The sequence below is a fragment of the Delphinapterus leucas genome, chromosome 16 (genome assembly GCF_059928025.1).
Source record: "Delphinapterus leucas isolate spDelLeu-1000000601 "Yukka" chromosome 16, BTC_Dleu_Yukka2, whole genome shotgun sequence".
NCBI lineage: Eukaryota > Metazoa > Chordata > Mammalia > Artiodactyla > Monodontidae > Delphinapterus > Delphinapterus leucas.
This window is the reverse complement of record NC_143144.1, coordinates 56,087,892-56,110,863: the sequence shown is the minus strand read 5'-3', so window position 1 is coordinate 56,110,863 and position 22,972 is coordinate 56,087,892. Positions and strand designations below refer to the sequence as shown.

Sequence of the window (22,972 nt, the reverse complement as noted above, 5' to 3'; positions counted from 1 at the left end):
CTTAAAGGCTTTGACACTAGACTGACCTCTCCACCCAATGGCTGTGTGTCCACAGTGATATCTTAAGTGCTCTAAGCCTCAGTTACACTGCGTGTAAAATGGCACTGATACCCACCTCAGAGGATTAGTTTGAGGATTAAATACAGGATAACATATGTGAGTACCTGCAAATAATCAGCATTTAAAAATGGCAGTTATTTTTGCGTTTAAGAAAACCAAGAGCCAGGCTTCCCTGGTGGCGCAGTGGTTAAGAATCCGCCTGCCAATGCAGGGGACACGGGTTCAAGCCCTGGTCCAGGAAGATTCCACATGCCATGGAGCAACTAAGCCCGTGCGCCACAACTACTGAGCCTGCGCTCTAGAGCCCGCGAGCCACAACTACTGAGCCTGTGTGCCACAACTACTGAAGCCCACGCGCCTAGAGCCCGTGCTCCGCAACAAGAGAAGCCACCGTAATGAGAGAGCGCCCGTGCACGGCAACAAAGACCCAATGCAGCTAAAAATAAATACATAAATAAATAAATTAAAAAAAAAAAGAAAACTGAGGGCCAAGTAACGTTAGGCTCTAAGAATGAGACAGAAGGAATAATTACTATAAGGTTTTGTTTATCAATTATCATATTCATGAATATTAATTCATAGTCACTATGAATTATCATATATTCAAATGAACAATATTGATCCAAGGCTGTCTTTTCGGGCTTTGGAAAAGCCCATCCCTTTCTACCTAGATGTCTTTGGATGTATATAGTTAATATTTCATTAATTATGTAGAGGGGCGTTGTGTGTACATCAATGTCTCATATGATGCATATAATTAAGCCACTTTTTGTTGGGAGCGGAAGAAAATTGGGCTTTCCCAAAGAAAAGCAGCTTGCTCCCAAAGTTGCTAACAGATTGCTTCTTAATTGAACTTGGGAGGTGAATTATATGGTGAATTAGAAAAAAGAACAACTCTGAATTTAGTGAATTGTTCCATAAAGGAAACTGTGGGATTGAATTGCAAATGCTGGATAGAAACATTTCAGCCTGGCCCCATGCATCACGGGCTGCTGACCTCTGCGTGAACAGGCCTGGAGCTCTCTTTTCAAGGCCTGGATGGCATTCTTTCCCAGAGACCAGCTGTAAGCCTGGGTTTCTTATGCAAAGGAGACGTTTGAATAAGCCCCTGTGACTAATGAAATCTACGGGGTCTTTGCATAGCCTCTCACTGAAGAGGTAGTTAACCAAAGATCAAATATGGGCATATATATGTATTTTTTCAAATATTTTTTGTCTTGCAGTTACACCCAAGGAAAAAGATGTTCCTACACCCTGAATACTCCCTGCCCCCATTGCCCCCAATCTTTGTCTGCATCAGACTATATTTCTCTCTTCCTTGTTCTGTGTGCTTATGGCTGCAGTTATAGCCACAGTCACACCTGTCTTATTTGCTTGCTTTTACTGAAATGGAGCAACACATTCCATTGATTTAGATGTGAGAAATGACTTTTCTTAGTACTTGATGTCTGTCTTCAGCTCCACATCTTCCATTCCTGGTGAGCTGGGGAGGAAGGAGGTTAGTTTTAAGAAAACATCATGAGTTGAGGCTACCTCTTACAGGGTTCTCTGAGAATCTCAAGTTCGGCTGCACCTTAGAATCACCTGGGGAGCTTTTTAAAATCCCAAGGCCCAGGCCAATCAAATAAGAACCTCCGGGGGTGGGATGCAGGCCTCAGTACTTTTCTAAAAAGCTTCTCAAGATGATCCCGAAGTGCAGCGAAGGTTGAAAGCCATTGTTCCAAGAATATCTACTTCCCTCCCTCCATAAGCTGAAAAAGACAAACTTTTCCGTCAGTGATGATGAGTTAGAAATGAGTGGGTTTTCTCTGTAAGCACTGTCTACCTGACTCATCCATCTACCTATCCATCCATTCATCCATCAATCACATATTTTATTGTCTGCTATGTGCCAGGCACATGTGCTGAGTGTTTACTGTTGGACAAGACAAGGATGCTAAAAACTAACCTAGGGGATCAGCTGAGTAGACAGGAGATCCCAATTACTTGCGGCAAGGGATGTGAAAAGGCCCAGGGTGCTGGTAACACAGAGGAGGGGGCTTCTAACCCAAGAGGAGCAATGGGGCTTCCCAGAGGAAGTGGTGTTCAAGCTGAGCCTTGCAGGTCCAGTAGGATTTGGCCAGATGAAGAGGTGGGTGTGGCAGAGGAAGGCGCATCAACAAGAGGAGAATGGAAATCCAAGAGGACCGTGAGGAGCTTCGGTGGCTGAGCACAGAGTGGGAGTGGGGGAGTAGCAGGAAGCCCTGAGGTACCGGCTGGAGGAGGCCAGCAGGGCCATATCACAGGGGTGGGCCTCATGGGTCATGTTAGGGCTTAGAATTCATCCCGAGGGCAGTGGGAAACCTTGGGAGTGTTTTCATCAGGGGATTGGCCAAATCACATTCACTCCAGGTAGATCCCAGGCTCGGCTGTACTAGAAGCATGCGATTTGCTGCCCTTTGGAGAAATGACGAGAGCTGCCAGTCTCTTGCTGGTAAGGGTGACAGAGAAGGGATGTGTGTTCTTAATTGCCGTGACCCCAGTCTCATCAGTGACTTTCCCTTGGGGATAGGCAGCCACCCCGCCCCCCCCAGACATCCCACTTGTTCTCCTGTTCTTTCTGGGTCTGAGGCTGAGGGAAGGAGCACAGATCTGGGGAGGTCCGCCAGGACCCACCTTCAGCTTCTCCATTACTAACCATCTCTGTACCTTCAGGACAGGCAAGTCACTTAACCTCTTGGAAGCTTGTTTCCACATCTGTGAGATGAGGATGTTTGTGGCTCTTTTGTCACTGAGTCTTCACGAGGCTAGAATTACAGAACTCTGCATTTAGCACTGTTCCTAGCACATGGTCAGCACCGTAATTGACACATAGTAAACACTGATTCTTTCCCCACCTCCATCTGCTAGGGGGCCCCTGGTCTCCCCCCAGCTCCAGAGCTTTGCTCCCATTGTAACCCCAAGGGCCAGGGGGCCAAGGGAATCAGAAGTCCTCATCCCCCCACCTCCTCTGCCTGCTGCAAAGCTGAATATCAATCTCTCCCAGCCATCGCTCCCTCAACCACAGCCTCCAGCTAACCTTGAACCAGGCTGTGCTCAGGTATCCTTACAGGTCTTTTTTTTTGTAGGAGCCAAGCAGGTCTAAACTTTCCAACCCTCCATGATGGGCTGGTGCTTTGCAGAACCTCCTTTCAAATCCCAGCTCCTGTGTTCCCCTCTTGTTCGCTACTAATAACCCTGATCATATTCAGAGCCAGTGGAGTCACAAAACCCTTTCATGTCCTCTGACTCCCATCTAGATCTCTCAGAATAAAAGCCAAAATCCTGAAAATGGCCTGCAAGTTCCCCCAGGAGCTGACCCCCCCAGACCCTCCACTGCTCACTGACCTCATCACCTATTATTCTTTCCCTGGCTCATTCCATTCCAGTCATACCCACCTCCCTACTGTCAAGCACATTCCCACCCCGGGGCCTTTGCACCTGCTGTCCCCTCAGTTGGAATGCTCTTCCCCAGGTATCTGCAGACCCTCTCCCTCACTTTCTTCAGGCTTCTGCTTTTCTGCCTTGTATGAAATGGCAATCCTTCACCCCTAGCATTCACTGTTCCCCTCACCCTTATTTATTTTCTTCATAGCGCTTGTCAACAACCGACTTATATATTTAGTCACCTGTTTGTTTATCATTTTCTCCTCTACCCTCCACCAGAATATAATTTCCATGAGGTCAGGGTAGAGTTTGTTCAGTGTCATATCCTGAGCAGCAGAAACAGCATCTGGCATGCAGCAGGTGTCGGATGAACATTTGTTGAATGAGCAAATGCCTAAACAAACCATTACCTCATTCGGAACTTGGAACAGCCCATTTGACAGATGAAAAGTACTAACACCCAAGGTCTCATCCTCAGTTACACAGGGAGTGAAGACTAAGCTAGTCCAGGAGCCTTGGCCTCAGGCTCTCCTTCAGTCTGCACAGGGCACATTCCTCTGCTGGCCAGTGATTTTCATACCATCAGGATTTCCCCTGACCTTTAGCCTGAGAGGAAATGATATCGCAACTGGAAGAATACCCAGAGGGCTGGGAGCTGGCAGCGAACACCCCGGCAGCTGCAGGGAGTGTGTTAGTGGATTCTGACTTGGCCAGAAAGGCAGCGGATGAGCAGGATGAAGGCATGTAAAAATATCTGCGCGCGCCTGGTCCACCGCCAGTGTCAGTCACCAGAGGGAGAGAGGTGGTCTGCATGTCAGGAGTTGGGATGCAGGACCACAGGGCTGTCTTCCGTGGTTGTCAGGGGCCAGGGCATTGGGTTCCATGTTTGGGACCCTTCCTTGAGCAGCTCTGGAAGCCTGTGACCTATGGAGCACAGGAAATATCATCGGGCTTCTGACCAGGAGACTGTCCTGAGCCCTCAGCTTCCCTTACGGGCTGGCAACCCTGGGCTGATCATTTTGTATCTCAGTTTTCTCCTCTGTAAAATGGGGTTACACTTCTGCTACAGAGTGTTTTCATCAAGGTCCAAGGGGAGATGGGGAAACTGCTTTTGTAAGCTGCAGATTTCTAAACAAATGCAAGAAATATTTTGCACAAGTAGATTGTCCTGTAGGTGCTTTGGTGTGGTTTCACGTGTATGATAGTCTCTCCTGGACACAGGCTTTGTCCTCAAATCTGCTCCCTGGTGTCCCGACCCACCCAGCTGCTCAACTGCCAAATGTAGGCATCATTCGGGACCCCTCTCAGTCCCTCATATCTAAGCCATCAGCCTCTCCTGTTGCTGTGCCTCCAACTATATTCTTAATATCCCTGAGGAACCAGCCTCCCTCTCTCCACCACGGTCAGCCCCTCCACATGGCAAGCTCATTCCCGATCCAGATTCTTTCCTGATCCTCCTTCAGCTGGGACCCGCTGGCCCGGATCTCTGTGTGGCTGGCTCCTTCTTGTCTTCCAAGTCTCAACCCAAATGTCACCTCCCTAAAGAGCCTTCTCTGACCGCTTTCTAAGCAGCTACTCCAGGCCGCGTTACCACATACTGCATTTGATCTTCAGAGCATTTTCTGAACCTGTAATCATCTTATTCCTTTATTTTCTTACCTACCATTTACTGTCCAACCGCCCATCTGGAACTTAGGCACTGTCTGTCCTGTTCACTGCTGAATCCCTGCTGCCCGGGACTGTACCTGGTTCACAGTAGGCCTAATAATAGATGGTGATAGACCATCTTCCTGGTGGGGACAGATGTGAACCTGGTTTCTAGATGATGATACTAGCAAACGAGTACGTGCATCACTGCCCTTGACTGAGGCAGTGTCGGCAGAGTCTGATTTATAAAGTAAGCAGAGCAATTTCTAAAAGGAGACTCACACCCCAAAGAGGAAACCAGGATGCCAGTATAAGCCAAGGCAGCAGCAACTGTCACATCACATATTTAGGAGTGGCACTGGTGACATCTCCCTGCATCCCGTGCGGGGGACTCCAGAACCAGAGAGTGTCCGGTTTGCATTGGGCTTTCTCAGGGAGTTGGGGGTTAGGAAGCTGACTTTGGGATTCGCCTGTTAACTTTATATGTTTCGCTCCAAGTGCCCTTGAACTGATCGAGGAGAGGCTACATTTATAATTTCTGAACTATGTTCATGGTTATAAGAAAGCAAGTTCTTTTTGGCCTGAGCATCGAGTAGGGGCCCAGTCATCCTTTGTTAAACAGATCTTTACTGACCCACTGGTGATTCTGAGCATCCCCCAGGTGACCAGGTTTGTTCCCTCATCTCATGGTGCTGGTGCAAAGAAGGCTGGTGCGTCCTCACGTTTCTTTTCTTCTTTGTTCCTTTAGGTGGGCTTGGAGAGCAGCCATCTGAGAGCTGGTCGAATGCTACAGCCACGAATACCAGCAGTGAGGAAGCTAGAGAGGGTAATGTGAGGCCCCACCAGGCCTTGGGGTACTCTTTGCTTTTCAGTTGTTGTAAATTTCACATAACCTAGAATTTACCATTTTAACCATTTTAATGTGTGCCATTTCGGGGCATTAAGCACATATACAATGCTGTACCACCATCACCATTGTCTAGTTCCAGTCGCACCCATTTCCCTCCCCCATCCCTGATCCTGGCTTTGGGAACCTCTTATTGTACCTTTTACTTTCAATCTGAGTCAACTAGAAGCAGTGAAGTCTGTGAATGAGGGGGCAGTGAGGCCTTTTGTTGAGTGGGGTGGGCCGTCTGCCAGAGAAAGGTATAAGGGTGGTATTTGGTTGCTCGGGGACTGGATGGCCTCCAGTTAGACTCTGGGCGTGACTTTTCTCTCTAGCCCTTGGCTGGCGAGCTGAAGGCCCTGAGGATGGAGAGGAGGGATGACGAGGCTTTGGGAACTAGGGGTCTGACAGAATGAGTGGGCCTGGGAAGCAAGAAAGGGAACTAAAGCTGGGGTGGGGACTGGGAGGCAGGTGTAGACTAGAGACCCCGTGGACAGTTGCGGGGGGGCTGTCTGTGGCAGGGGCCTGCCTGGAGGTACCACCTCTGCCTGTCTGCACACCAGCGCCCAGACGCGCGTGCGCTCTCAGAGATTCTAGCCTGGAGATTATGGGAGGCGCCTCACTGGAAGCATCTCGGTTTTAGAGAAGGTTTTCCTGTTCAGAAGCTGTGCTGGAGGAGAAGGGCTGCTGGGCTTCTGTCCGGCCTGCATCCTGCAGAAATCAGGGCTTGTTGCCGACAAGGGCATTCCTTCTATTGATACATAAAATTAACGCAGAGCAAAATGAATCATTTTTAAATGCCAGAATCCTGTGTTTCAGGGATGCTTCTGTAGAGGTGAAGTACAAACCATTATTCACTTCATTTTATGTTCTTTCTTTAATGTTATTTTATATTTTACACACACAATATATATATAACTTCACAGTAATGTACAAATGTGATGATATCATCATATACTTTTCTTAGTGTTGTGGGTTTTTTTTCCCCCTTTAATTTGGCTACCTCCTTCACTTCTTTTTTCCACATGTTACCCCTCTACTCTTCCCCAGGTAATGCATGCTAATAACTTTGTTTTCACCCTTTCGTATTTTTCTCCACGCACATATATTCACATATACACTGATGCAGAGATGTATACATATGCATACGTAAACATACATATAAACACATAAACATATATACAGATATGTTTTGTCCTTTTTTTTAAAAAGGGATCATATTTGATACGTGTTTTTTAGGCATTATGCTTTTCTCACTCATCAGTACCTCATGGAAAACCCCTCCAAGACACTTGTATAACTTCAATTTATTCTTTTGAATAGTTGCAAAATATTCCTGGTATGAATGGACCATAATTTATTCAATCCTGCTTTTATCAGTTAATAGTAACTTCAAGTTTTTGCCATCATAAACAATGTTGCAGTAAAATACCCGAATATAGATCCTTACACACTTAGTATGTTTTAAATAGATGTTGCTAAAATGCATTTCAAAAGGTGTAAGTGTGCTCCTTTCACCATGTCCTCCCTGGCACTAGGTATTATCAGTGTTTTTAATAATGGAAACGATAGCTTATTATTCGTTAATTTGTATTTCTCTGACTCCTGGTGACTTTCAGCGTCTTTTCCTACCTTTGTCAGTGATCTGGGGGTGCACTTCTGTGACTTGCTTCTTCCTGTCCTTGGCCCATTTTCCTGTTGGCTTGCTGATCCCCTCTTAGCAGTCTGATCTCCTTTAGAGAGAGGCAGACTCTTCCACTCACAATCCCCACCACCACCATTTGACAAACGTGCATCTGATTTTAAGTCACACCAAGTATTGCTGGGACTGTGCGCAGGGCCCCTTTAAAATCTGTATTTTTCTGCTTTGCTTTCTCAAAGGTATTTTGACTTAGGCGTTTTCAGGCTCCCATTCACCTGGTAAAATCCGTGTCACTTCATTTTGGCCGCAGATGACCAGCAGTTAGTGGTGAAAATGGACACAGGTGTAAGGATGAAACCAGAAGGATTTTCCATTACCCTTCAGTGATGTAGACGCCACACCTAATTTTTCCTTCACGATTTAAGTGATTTATTATGGCATGAAAACCACCCCCAAACTTAGTGACTTCAAACTGTGATTTGTTATCTCTCATGATTCTGTGCATTGACTGGGCTTTCGGGGGTGGTTCTTTGGCTGACGTCAGCTGGGGTCACTCACTTGATTACATTCATCTAGCAGCTGGGCTGGGCCGAGAGGGCCAAAAAAAGCTTTAGTCACATGTTTGGTGCCTCACTGTGCCTCCACATGCTGTCTTTCCACATGGACCATTTAGTTGTCTAAGGATTTTTTATAGCATGGTGGCTGGCTTGCCAGAGAGAGGAGACAGAAGCCACCAGTCCACTTAAGGCATGGACTCTGAATGCTACTTCTGCCACATTCTGTTGGTCAAAACAAGCCAAAGGGCCAGCTCAGCTTCAAGGAAAAGAAAATAGATTCCACCCTTTAATGTGAGAAGTGGCATGAACTTACAGGGATGAGAGCTGTGGCCATATTTGGAGACCATCTACTGCCTTCCCTCCCTGCATCTTTCCTGCTCACCAGCAATAGCTATTGTCAGAATTTTTAATATTAAGATTTACTGTTTTTTTGGGTGTCATATGACCCAACCAAATAAACTTGAACAGTCAGACACACTTGGGTTTGCATCCCAGCAAGGCACTTAGTAGTCACAACCTTGGATAAGTTATCCAGCTCTTCATCTAAGGTTTGGAGAGAATTAGAAACAATATTTATGCAAAGCGCATCGCCATGTGTCTGGAACTTAAAAGGTACCCAATGAGTGTAGCTCTTCCCCTTCTCTCTCTCCACCTTCACCTCCAAGAATTAGATTATCCAGCACGGAAAGTGCATCGTCCACCTCTGGACTGGGATTTCACAGCTGTTTAACAGCTGCACAGAAACACCATTACGGGAGACAGGAAGGAATAATGCTCCCGCAGCCCATTACAGTTCTGCCTCTGGTTGGGCTGTACACGGTGCTCACACTGCGACGAGAGATCTTCTTGGGTGTCTTAAGGAGAATGATGACAGCACTGCCCCACCCATGCCGCACACCCCTGCAGTTGGCTACATCCATAGTCTGCAGCCCCTCAAATGATCCTGGTGTGTTTCAAGAGGATAATGTCAAGGTTAGGCCAGTCCCTTCACTCTGTATTACAGCAGCAGACGAGCAGGTCTTTAAGCATCCAGGGTGAGCCTGAGGAGGAAGGAGACCCCCAAGGTGAGGTGAAGGCCATCCCTTCTAGCTTGTTCCCCCAGCCTTCCCATCTGTCCCTCCAGGACACTGTCAGGTGCCAGCCTGGGTGCCTCTTGTTTTTGTTTGAATTAAAGATAAGGCAAGTTGTGTCAATCTCAGATTCCCCTTTAATCACAACCCACCCCGCTTCCGCCACCCCCAGAAAAAGGGACCGCCCAAGCAGGAGAAAGGATCTGAGGGAAGCCCCTGGTCGGCTGGCTGCAGGACCAGGTGTATTTCCTGGCATTATGTTGCTCCCCTCAGCCCTGATGGCGGGGATTTGTGCTTCCAGCTTTGGGGAGGTCTGGGGGGCTTGGGGAATTGCTCACTCGGCACCCCTTGGCAGACTGGTCTGAGGAGCCTTCCTACCCTGGAGATGAGAGCTCAGCATGCATTTCGGGGCCGATAATGGGATTAATGAAATGGAGTGTATAACTGTACCTCAAAGGAAGCTGCGACTGTTTTGGTAGAGCCTGATTTCCAGAACCATATTCATAAAAAAGAATGGACCTTTCACTTTCTGTAGCAGTTCCTAAGGGCTCTGTGCTGCAGCAAATAATGATGGAATCAGGTTGCACCAGAGAGCAGGGATCCCTCAAACTTGGGCACAGAGCCTCACCCGAACCCCTGAATGTCACTTATGTCAGCATATCTGGTTGTAACCATTGAACCTGACTTTAGGCATTCTTTCTAGCCTGTCCCCAAATGCAGATGTGATGGTGATAACTGCAGCTCTCGTCGAGCCCTTACACAGCAGACGTTTGATGTTCATTGCCTGGTTCCATGCCCATGACACCACCATGCAGCAGGAAGGAGATCTCAGGGGACAGTGGCTCGTCTAGAGCCACACAGGTAGTGAGTGGCAGCATTTACCTTGAGCCTAAGTCCCCCTGACCCTGAATCTCTTGCTCTTAATCTTTGGGCTACATCAGTGGTTCTCAAACTTCCTTATGCATCTGAATCACCTGGGGAGCCTGAAAAAGCACAGATACCTTGACCAATTGAGTCCCAATCTCAGGGCAGGGGAGCGGACACCAGAATTTTTTAAAAGCTTCCTGATTGAATCCAATGTGCAGCCAGGTTTGGGAACCATCGTGCAGAATAATCCACAGTCTCCCCCTTTACTGAGCCTTTCAAGATCGCCACAGGCAAGGTGCGAATTTGCCCATCACCCGTGGGGTGAGGGCTATGCAGATGGCTGGACTAGTCAGGGTGTTTACTTCCAGTGTAGGAGGGACTGGTTGACTAATCGAAAATCCACAGTTCCTTGCTTGAGGAGGCTGTGCCATTTATAATACGGCTGTGCCTTCAGCTGGAAACGGAACATCGAATAGCTATGGCAGATTTTCAGAGAGGATAGGGTACACTCCCAGAGCCAGAGAATTTAAATGGACTTTATCCCCCAGCCCACCCCGCCCCCAACATGTTAAATCAGACACCCCTGAAGGGAGTCCTCCTCTGCATTTGCTCCTCTTCAGATGCAGGCCTCTTGGACCATAATAAATAATTACATCCTTCTATTTGGACTCCAATTCCAGATAGTAGTAATCCAAGAAAATCCAATAATGACAGTTGCATTAAGATCCTTCTTCCAGGCTAAGCAGAACATCTGTTTAGACATATTTTTAATCGGCAAATGCTTCCTGTGTTGAGTCCTCAGCAAATTAAATTTCTCACTGGACCGAGGGGGAAGCTGTCATTCAATAACCCATCTCTGGAAATTACACCCCAGTCTCTCTCCAGGTGCACTTAAGATTTTCCCATGCTGACTCGGCTGCATCAGGCCCTAACATTACTGGGCCACATGTATATATAGCACAGCTTCTCTGAGAAACATTGGATTTCTTAGTGTTAGTCCCTCAGATAGAGAAGTATTGATATTTTTGCCCATTCTCCAAAGGAGAGTTGGCGGCAGAGGAAAATTAAGAGACTTGTTGAAAACCGTATGGGAAATAACAAACTTCCACTTGCTACATCACTGCCTGTGATTACTTAAGACAGGATTCTCAGGATTTAAACATTAAGGACTTCAGGGCTGCCAACAGTTTGGAGAGGTTTCTGCCGCAGAATTGTTTGGACTGTTGGGTTGTTTATTTTTAGAATAACTCATCCATTCTTTAACTAATTAATTCAAAATCCAAGAGCACCGAATGCTTACCACCAGCCAGACACTGTGCTGGGTGTGAATAGAGTGGTGAATGAGCCAACCGCAGTCCCTGCCCCCATGGAGCTTCCAGTCTACTGGGGCAACTCACATTTGAAATCTGGATGCAATTTGTAGTCCTGGGCTGGGAGAGCAAGTTAGAATATCTGTAGAGACCAAGCAGGTAATGTCAATGGGTGAAATGCCTGGATGGGACCCTGAGGAGTGGGAGATAGATTCTAGCAACCAGGAAAACGTGTACCCTGACTGTAGAGAGCAGGTGCTACTTAACTGCTATGGGTTGTAAATGATGGAAGATGGGCCCACTGTTGCCAGATCTTTCCATTTTTAAAGAAAAACTAGGAAATCTGGATTTTTATGTGAAATTCCTTGATTTTTAAAAGTTGGCTTCTCAAATGAGAAGCCAACTTTGTTTTTAAACAAAACAAAACAAAAACCCAAAGTGTAGGCCAAAAGCATCCAGGCCAAACAAAACACATCTGTGGGTTGGGTTTATCCTAAGAGCTGCAAGTGTGTGACTTTTGATCTAGAAATTCTAGCAGTAAAACAATTATGTTCAGGCTTAAAAATGTGTTATATGCCAACTTTCTTGTTCTGGCAACTGAACTGGCAGGGACCCCTTTTACAAACATAGAACTACTGGAAAAAAATATAACCTTCCTCTTACTCCAAATTAAAAATACAGAGTTAAGCTCAAAGAAAAGATAGGGAAATTGTCATTATCAGAAAAGAACAGGGAACATAAACCCATGAAACTAAGCTTCAGATGGTGGCAAAACTGTGCAGAGGGCACTGAGACTGGGCCAGGATTTGGGGTACTGAGGGCTGGTGGTTTTTTTATGCCCATGTAACAGCTATATAGGTTCAGGATTTGTGGCCTTGGTCCCATGTGAGACAGGAAGTGGAGACTGAGATCTTGCATAAAATGAACTCCTTCAAAGGGCTTCCTAATCATTAAAAAAGAAAGAAAGAAAGAAAGAGAGAGAGAGAAAGAAAGAAAGAAGAAAGAAAGAAGAAAGAAGAAAGAAAGAAGGAAAAAAGAAAGAAAGAAAAGAAAAGACTAGAAAAACTCTGTCCAGTGGCTGAAAGAAGGGGCAAGAAATCTTGCTATATTTCCTAGATTCTAAGTGGGGGTAAAAACATATCTTCTATGAGAAACTGAATCCCAAAGCCTGTTCCTGAGACAGGTATAAGTTCTCAAATTTCATTTCCTATGTATGGAAACCATAAACTTAGAAATTAACATAAAAATTGATCTAGGACCCATAGAATCCCAAGAGCCCTGAAAAAATGAAAATCAGGGTCACACTCATTGCTGAGGGCATATGAGACTCTTGCAGAAAGGAATAACCCTCCCCCACAAAATGAACTTTAACTAAAAACATTAGAAACACAAAAAGTTAATCCATGAAGGATAATCAACAGAGACAATAACTTGGAGAATTAGTACCCCAAGATGCAGAAATAATAGAACAATCTGTGTGAGATTAAATAGGTATACATAAAATGACTAAAGAGCCAATGGGAGAATTTGAAACTATTGTGGGGGAAAAAAAGAACAGATCAATTTAGAAGCCACTAAATAGGGCTTTTGGTAATGATAACTGTATTTATTGAAACTGGAATGGGATAAATAGTATATTGAACACAACTGAAGAGAGAATTATTGAAATAGAAAATAGATCTGAGGGGGAGGAGCTTCAAGATGGCAGAAGAGTAAGACATGGAGATCACCTTCCTCCCCACAAATACATCAGAAATACACCTACATGTGGAACAACTCCTGCAGAACGCCTACTGAATGCTGCAGAAGACCTCAGACCTCCCAAAAGGCAATAAACTCCCCACGTACCTGGGTAGGGCAAAAGAAAAAAGAAAAAAGAGAGACAAAAGAATAGGAATGAGACCTGCACCAGTGGGAGGGAGCTGTGAAGAAGGAAAGGTTTCCACACACTAGGAAGCCCCTTCATGGGCAGAGACTGCGGGTGGCAGAGAGGGGAAGCTCTGGAGCCATGGAGGAGAGCGCAGCCACAGGGGTGCGGAGGGCAAAGTGGAGAGATTCCCACACAGAGGATTGGTGCGGACCAGCACTCACCAGCCCGAGAGGCTTGTCTGCTCACCTGCCGGGGCGGGGGGGTGCTGGGAGCTGAGGCTTGGGCTTCGGAGGTAATCACAGATTGCCAACAAACACATGAAAGGATGCTCAACATCACTAGTCATTAGAGAAATGCAAATCAAAACTACAATGAGGTATCACCTCACACCAGTCACAATGGCCATCATCAAAAAATCTACAAACAATAAATGCTGGAGAGGGTGTGGAGAAAAGGGAATGCTTTTGCACTGTTGGTGGGAATGTAAATTGATACAGCCACTATGGAGAACAGTATGGAGGTTCCTTAAAAAACTAAAAATAGAAGTACCATATGACCCAGCAATCCCACTACTGGGCATATACCCTGAGAAAACCATAATTCAAAAAGACATGTACCACGATGTTCATTGCAGCACGATTTATAATAGCCAGGACATGGAAGAAACCTAAGTTGACCATCGACTGATGAATTGATAAAGAAGATGTGGCACATATATACAATGGAATATTACTAAGCCATAAAAAATGAAATTGACTTATTTGTAGTGAGGTGGATGGACCTAGAGTCTGTCATATAGAGTGAAGTAAGTCAGAAAGAGAGAAACAAATACCATGTGCTAACACATATATATGGAATCTAAAAAAAAGAAGAAATGGTTCTGAAGAACCTAGGGACAGGACAGGAATAAAGATGCAGATGTAGAGAATGGACTTAAGGACACGGGGAAGGGGGAAGGGTAAGCTGGGACGAAGTGAGAGAGTAGCATGGACATATATACACTACCAAATGTAAAATCGATAGCTAATGGGAAGCTGCCACATAGCACAGGGAGGTCAGCTCAGTGCTTTGTGACCACCTAGAGGGATGGGATAGGGAGGGTGGGGGGAAACACAAGAGGGAGGAGATATGGGGATATATGTATATGTATGGCTGATTCACTTTGTTATAAAGCAGAAACTAACACACCATTTTAGAGCAATTGTACTCCAATAAAGATGTTAAAAAAACAAACAAACAGAAAACCAAAGTAGTTCTAGAAGTTGTAGACACTGTAATAAGGCAAGAAAAAGAAATTAAAGGCATACAAATTGGAAAGGAAGAAATAAAACTGTTCTGATTTCCAAATGACATGTTTGTCTATGTAGAAGATCTCAAGGAATCTACCACAAACAAACAACTCCTAGAACTAATTAGTGAGTTTAAGAAGATGGCAGAATACAAGACCAAAACACAAAGAAATGCTTATATTTCTAATAATTAATGTGCAGAAACCAAAATTAAAAACACAATACCATTTATAATCACTCAACAAAAATGAAATACTTATACACTTTAAAAAACATGTATAATATTTGTGTGCTGAAAATTACACAATGCTGGTGAAAGAAATAAAGACCTACATAAATGGAGAGAAATACCATGTCCATGGATTGGAAGGAAGACTCAATATAATAAAGATGCCATTTCTCTCCAAATTGATCTGTAGTTTTAATGTAATTCCCATTAAAATCTCAACATTTTTTTTTGTAGACATAGATAAGCTTACCCTAAAATTTATATGGAAAGACACAAAATTCATATGGAAACATAGCTAAAACAATGGAAAAGAAGTCTAAAATGAGAGTAATCACTCTGCCTGATATTAAGGCTTACTACAGGCCTTCCTCAGTATCCCTGGGGGATTGGTTTCAGGACCCTTCATGGATACCAAAATCTGTGGATGCTTAAGCACCTTATATAAAATGGCATAGTATTTACATATAAACTATGCACATCCTCCCATATACTTCAAATCATCTCCAGATTACTTTTAATACCTAATGCATTGTAAATACTACATATTTGCTGGTGCATGGCAAATTCAAGTTTTGCTTTTTGGAACTCTCTGGAATTAAAAATATACTTTTGATCCACAGTTGGTTGAATCTCCAATGTTAAACCCAGGGGTATGGAGGACTGACTGTATATAATTACAGTAATAAGACAGTGTTATATTACCAGAGGGATAAACACATTGATCAATGGAACATAATAGAGAACCCAGAAATAAACCCTATTACTATATGACCCAGCATACTGGGTATTTATCTCAGAGAAATAAAAATCTTCACAAAAACACCTGTTCATGAATATTCATAACAGGTTTGTTTGTAAGAGCTGGAAACAACCCAGATGTCCTTCAACAGGTAAATGGTTAAACAAACTGTGTATTACTCAACAATAAAAGGAAACTATTGATACATGCAACAACTTGGATGAATCTCCAGGGAATTGCACTGAGTGAGAAAAGCCAATTCCCAAAGGTTATACATTGTAGGATTCCATTTAAATAATATTCTTCAAATGAAAACATTTTTGCAATGGAGAACAGATTAGTGGTTGAGAGTATAGGGATGGGTTGGGAGGGAGGGGAAGGGAGGTGGATGTGATTTTAAAATGACAATATGAGGGATCCTTATGGTGATGGAACTATTCAGTATCTTGAATGTGGTGGTAGATACACAAACCTATACATGTTATAAAACCGTGTAGAACTAGACACACACACACACACACACACAAGTATACGTAATGGTGGGGAAATCTGAATGAGATCAGTAGATGTCCATATCCCAGTTGTAATACTGTATTATAGTTTCATGAAATATTTCTATTGGGGGAAACAGAGTAAAGGGTATACAAAGTCTCAGTATTATTTCTTGCAACTTCATGTAGATCTACAATTATTTCAAAAATTTTTCAATTTACAAAAACTATTTCATATACAGTAAAAAAGTAATATTGAACCTCAACATTATGACCATTGCAAAAGTTGTTTTATTGTTTCTTGTGGGAAATGTATTGCTCACAGAATAACACCTATTGAATGACTCATTTAAAACAAAACATAATTACACGAAAAGATTGAAAATATGTAGACGCAGAAAAGTTATATGAGGCAAATACTAATCAAAATAAAACTGGCATAGCAATATTAATATCAGTCAAAATAATCTCCATTATGGATGAACATTATTACAGATAAAGAAGGTATTTAATGATGAAAGAAGCAATTTAGCTGGAACATTTAACAATCCTTAACTTGTCTTATTTAACCAGAATAGCCTTGAACAATATGAAGGAAAAATTAAAAATAAAGGAGAAGATGACAGTTCACAGGCTTAGTTCTCAAGGTTGTTTAAAACACTTTTCTCGGTAGCAGAGACACTAAGGAGCCAAAAACATTTGTAAGTAGAATATTTGAACAACATATGTAGCACCCTTCAAGCATCAATTTTGGAAACTAATGCACATTATTTCAAGGTTATAAGGAATATTTATAAAAACGATCACGTAGTGGGCTACAAAGCAAGGCTCAAAACAACAAAGAATTGATACCTTGGAGCATGGGCCACCATCCATGGCCAGAAGGCCAAATCCAGCCTGCCATCTGTTGTTGCAAATAAAATGTTATTGGAACACAGCCATACCCATTCATTTACACAGTGTCTACGGGTGCTTTCACACTATAATAGCAGAGTTGGGTAGTTGCAGTAGAGACTATATTAACCACAAAACTTAAAATATTTACTATCTGGCTTTTTACAGAAAACGTTTGCTGACCTGTGCCTTGGAGAATAGGTCCTTGGAACACAAAGCAATGTTAGACATCAGTAACACACACAGAGAGACAAATGTTTAGAAATTAAAAATCACACCTCTAAATAATCCAAGGATCAAAGAACAAAGTCCAAATGGAACTTACAGAATATATCAAAGTCTAACATTGAAATGTACATGTCAAAAGATGGGATGCAGGCAAAGAGGAACTCAGAGAAATTTTAGTATTAAAATGGTAATACTAGAATGTAAGAAAGATTGAAAATTAATGTGCCAAACATTCAACTCAAGAAGCTAGAAAAGGATGGCCGATTGATTTGTTACAAAGGTGCCAAGACAATTCCATGGGGGAAAAACTAGTCTTTTCATCAAACGGTGCTAGTACAACTGGATATTGCATAAAAAAGAATGAAATTAGACCCCTACCTCACACCATATACAAAAATTAACTCAAAATGATTGAAGAGCTAAATACAAGAGCGAAAAGTATAGAACTAAACATAGATATAAATCATTATGAGTTTGGATTAAGCTGTACAGGTACACCTCAGAAATATTGTAGGTTCGGTTCCAGACTACCGCAATAAAATGAATATGGCAATAAAGTGAGTTGCACAAATTTTTTGGTTTCTCACTGCATATAAAAGTTATGTTTACAATATACTGTAGTTTATTAAGTGTGCAAAAGCATTATGTCTGAAAAAATAATGTACATACCTTAATTTAAAAATACTGCTAAAAAATGTTAACCATCACCTGACAATTCAGGGTTGCCAAAAACCTTCAATTTGTAAAAAACACACAATAAAGTGAAGCACAATTAAACAAGGTATGCCTGTAATTTATTATATATGATACAAAAAGGCAACAAAAAATGCATAGATTAGACTTCATCAAAATTAAAAACTTTTGTGCTTCAAAGGACAGTATCATAAAAATGAAAAGACAATCTATAGAATAGAAGAAAATATTTGCAGATCATATATCTGATAAGGGTCTGGTATCCAGAATATATAAAGAATAATTATAACAACAATAAAAAGACAACACAATTAAGAAATGGACAAAAGATTTGAATAGACATTTCTCCAAAGAAGATATACGAATGACTAGTAAGCACACGAAGAGACATTCAACATCATTAGTCATTAGGGAAATGTAAATCAGAACCACAATGAGATGCCACCCGCTTCACACCCATTAGGATGGCTATAATCAAAAAGATTGATGATAACAAGTGTTGACGAGGATGTGGAGACACTGGAACCCTGATGCTTTGCTGGTGGGAATGTAAAATGATGCAGCTCCTTTGGAAAATAGTCTGATAGTCCTCTAAAAGGTTAAACATAGAATTACTATATGCCCCAACAATTCCACTCTTTGGCAAATACCCAAGAGAACTGAAAATATATGTCCACACAAAGTAAATGGCATCATGACTCTCTTGCAGATGGCAAGGAGAATGCTATGCTTCCACAGAGCCCTGGGACCTTGCATGCTGGAGCTGAGACCTTCTCTCCCCGGGTCCGAAGAGCTACAACCTCAAGGACAGAAAGGATATGGCCAGGAGGGGTCATCCCCTATGTCATTGGAGGGAACTTCACCGGTCAGTAGCTCCAAATGAGGCCTGGTTTGGGGCTGGGTGATTTGTCTTCCTAGGTGGGCAAAGTCCTCCCAGGAAGGACTTAGGTGAGATGGAACAGACGCCGGAGCCATAGCAGTCCCCCTGCTGAAGCTCCCTCTTGCCCACAGGGTCTAGTGCTATCGACCTGAGGAAACTGCAGTCTCTGTTGGTGCTATGTCCTCAAAAGTGGTCACCTGGTCCCTGAGGCTTCATGCAGGGGGTGACCCTGGTGGAGTCCCCGCCCTCCTTCCTGACAGCATCCATGCCCTTGGTTCCGTTGCACTCCCATGGCATTAACCCAGGGCCACCAGTGCCAGATCCTTAATTAGGTGCTGGTGATAAAAATATGACTAAGATGTCATCCTGCTCTCAAGGGGCCCTCAGCCCTAATAAGAGAGAGAGAGATGTGTTCCTAAAGAATTAAAATGTGGGAATTGTCATCAGCTACTAACTTTTGTTCCTTGGTGTCTTAACCATGTTCTTTCAGATCTGGTGTGCTTTTCTGGCCAAAGATTGATATAATCTTCTTCCAAATTAACTAATTTTATATAGAGAACTTTGTTTACACAGAGATATTTGTTATTAGTAGGATTGCCATTTTGGTGAGTAATTGCTCTATAAACAATTTTAACTAAAAGTGTCAAGATGTCACTTGACACTTGGATGGCTAAGTTACTCTTTCTTCTATATGTATGTTTTGGGGGGACATTATGACACCACACCTGCATCTTCTACACTATGATGGGAGCCTCCCAATGGTTCGTTGGTTTGTTTTTTGCAACAAAGTGTTTCTAGAATTCAGACCCAATCCCCAACCATCCTGTGTACTTCCCAAACAACTATTTTTCTAGATCCTTCTCATTGCTTCTAGCAAAATCAAAATACAGTAGTATTATTTATTTCAGATTGATAGATTTTGAAAAGAATACTTATTGACTAGATGAAGCTATCAGCCTAGAGTTTACAACTACTTTATTCTTGCTCCTAATTTACTTATTGCTTTTCCAATTTCTAATCAGGGAAATATGAAGAAAGGTTCAGAGGAAGTATGAAATTCATCTGTTTTCAAAGGACTTGCAGAAAATTAGGCTCAAGGATCCCCCAGCAAGACTAAGTGAGAGAGTGGCATGGACATATATACACTACCAAATGTAAAATAGATAGCTAGTGGGAAGCAGCCTCATAGCACAGGGAGATCAGCTCGGTGCTTTGTGTCCACCTAGAGGGGTGGGATAGAGAGGGTAGGAGGGAGACATAAGAGGGAGGAGATATGGGGATATATGTATATGTATAGCTGATTCACTTTGTTATACAGCAGAAAGTAACACACCATTGTAAAGCAATATACTCCAATAAAGATGTTAAAAAAAGAATGATACAACAGGATTATTATATTTGACAAAAAAGGAACCCCCAGCAAACACTGAACCCCAATGCAAAAGTAGCATGAATGTACATGCAAATAGAATTTATAGAGCATATGGGAATACCGTCCTATAGGTATAAAATAGAATGAAGGGGTGGAATGCAGTGCTGGTGATTTACTTCAAGAGCCTAAAATTGCCAAATTGAATAACCTGAGTAACATTTTTTAAAATTTAGAAAAGTACTTTCAATACAAAGGAAAAGTTGGGAAGCTGGGGACATTTTGAAAAATCTATTTTTACCCTCTCCCCCAATTCACAAATCCTACTCTCTACGTTTTGGTAATTCAGGAAAGTTATATTGTATTCTTAGCTAGGGAAATCCTTAGTCCTAGTTCATATTTATTCTGGGTCACCCAAATGAGCTTATTTTGATCATTAGAACATGCTTTGTTGTCAGCCAGCATCTAAGGAAGGTATGGACCTGTCATTTCAGGAAGCCAGAGAGCCATTTTTAAGCAGGCCATGAGACACTGGGAAAAGCACACCTGTGTGACCTTCATAGAGAGGACGGATGAAGAAAGCTTTATTGTGTTCAGTTACAGAACCTGTGGGTAAGTGAAAGCAAGTTCACCTCAGTGGAATCTGAGGCAGACAAGTCAGATGGCTCATGAGTCTTGAATTTTCTCTCTAAAACAAAGTGTTTCCAATATGCTGTAATATATAGAAGCCCAGCATTTGTCAGAAACTCTTCTTGCCCTCAATGAACTCACAATCCAGGGACAAAGTAGGTAGGTCAAGAGGAAGACTCCAGAATGACAAGGTGTCTGTATCTCCTGTCATGGGAGCAGTTGAAGGAATTGGGAGTGTTTCATACAAAGTGGTTCTGAACCACCTTGGGGCCAGTGATTCCACTGAGAATCTGATGAAGCTATGGGCTCCCTCATTATGGATGTACATATATGCAAAATTCTTCATGTAACTTTGTGGGCTCCATGGGCTTACAGACTTCCTCCAGAAAACATAACAAATAATAAGATGACTGGATTATGACTATGTTATGCCAATAAATGTAAGTGTGATATACTCTCCTATTGAAAGGAAAAGTTTCCCATATTAGTTCAAAAACTTAAACCCAACTACATGCTGTATACATGAGATGACTACTGAAGAAAATGATCCAGAAAGGTTTAAAAGTAAAAGGTAAGAAGGCATACAGGCAAATACCAACAAAAATAAAGCTGGGATCACAATTCTAGTTGTAGACAGGCTTTTTTGTTGTTTTTGTTTTTTAAGTCAGAAAGTACTAAAAAAAAAAATGGTGAGACACTTTATAATGAGAAAGAATTCAAACTACGGTGAGAATATAACAGTCATAAATCTTTATGCACCAAATAGCATAGCATTAAGTCATAAAACAAGCCCCAGGGGTTTCAAGGGTAAATTGAGAGAAACACCAGCAGCAGAGGACTTTATTTCATGTCTGTGAACCCAAGCAGATCAATGTCAAGTTGACCAAAAAATAAGTAGAGATTTGTAGAGGACTGGAAGAATATAATTAGTAGAGTTGATCCTATGGATCAGATTCTATAACCTGATAACACATTTTTTAAATGCCTACTGAATGTTTATAGACATTGTCCATCTGTTAAGTATTAAGAACACCTCAGTGGGCTTCCCTGGTGGCGCGGTGGTTGAGAGTCTGCCTGCCGATGCAGGGGACACGGGTTCGTGCCCTGGTCCGGGAAGATCCCACATGCTGTGGAACGGCTGGGCCCGTGAGCCATGGCCGCTGAGTCTGCGCGTCCGGAGCCTCTGCTCTGCACCAGGAGAGGTCACAACTCTGAGAGGCCCGCGTACCGAAAAAAAAAAAAAAGAACACCTCAGTGAATTCTAAAAGGCAGAGATAACATTAAAATATTCTCTGATTGCAAAGCAGTGAAACTGGACATAACATAATAACAACAAGAGATAGAATAAATACTCCTGCATTACCTGGTAAGTTAAAAGTTCCCTTTTTTACAACTCTTAGGTCATAAAGAAATCAGGATTAAAATGATAAGAAGTCTAGATAATGAAAGCCCTACAATTCAAAATTGAAGAGATCTGGGTAAAGCTATGTCCATAAGAAAACCCACAGCCTCAGATATCCACATCACTAAGAATGACAATGAAATATTCAATTCAAAGACATAAGCAAAATAAATAAATACATAAAACCCACCACCACGACAAAACAAACCTAATGAGAGCAGAAGAAAATGGACAAGGTAACACATTATAGGACTGATAAATTGAAGAGTAAATTCTTTGAATAAACAACTGTAGACAAACTACTTACTCGTTAGTCTAAGACAAAAAAGTGACAATGCAGAAATATACAAAATCAGACATGCAAAAGGGGGAAATAACCACAGATTCAGCAGAATCATAAAAGAGTACTTTATAAAACTCTAAGGCAAGAAATGTGGAAATCTGGATAATGTGAATGACTTCAAGGTAAATATAAAGGGCTGGCACAGGCCAGTAACTGAAAGAAATCAGAAAATTGACAGAAAAACTTTCTCCCCCACGCCTCCAATCTAGAGTTTCACAGATGAATTCTTTCAAAACTTCAAGGAACAGATTATTCTGGTACTATTTAAGTTTTTTAGAGCATAAAAGAACACTTTCTTCCAATTTACTTTTAATGAAGTATCATGGCATTGCTACCCCCTAATGAAAAAGATGGCACCAAGGAAGAAAATTATAGACTCATCTAACTTATGAACAGCCATGAAAAATAGAATAGAAGAGTAGGCTGCCAAGAAGGTTTATCTAAGGAATACAAGACTAGCTCAACATTAGG

At 42.5% G+C, this 22,972-nt stretch overlaps 1 protein-coding gene across 1 annotated transcript in view; it reads left to right on the top strand.

Annotated features, from left to right (window-relative positions):
• TLL2 (tolloid like 2) overlaps nt 1–22,972 on the top strand; it is a 129,412-nt gene that overhangs the window by 56,739 nt on the left and 49,701 nt on the right. Inside the window, exons 3-5 of the mRNA XM_022569536.3 lie at nt 5,861–5,938; nt 18,587–18,742; nt 20,621–20,738. Coding sequence (XP_022425244.1) covers nt 5,861–5,938; nt 18,587–18,742; nt 20,621–20,738 — 352 coding nt within the window. The remainder of the gene's footprint in view (nt 1–5,860; nt 5,939–18,586; nt 18,743–20,620; nt 20,739–22,972) is intronic.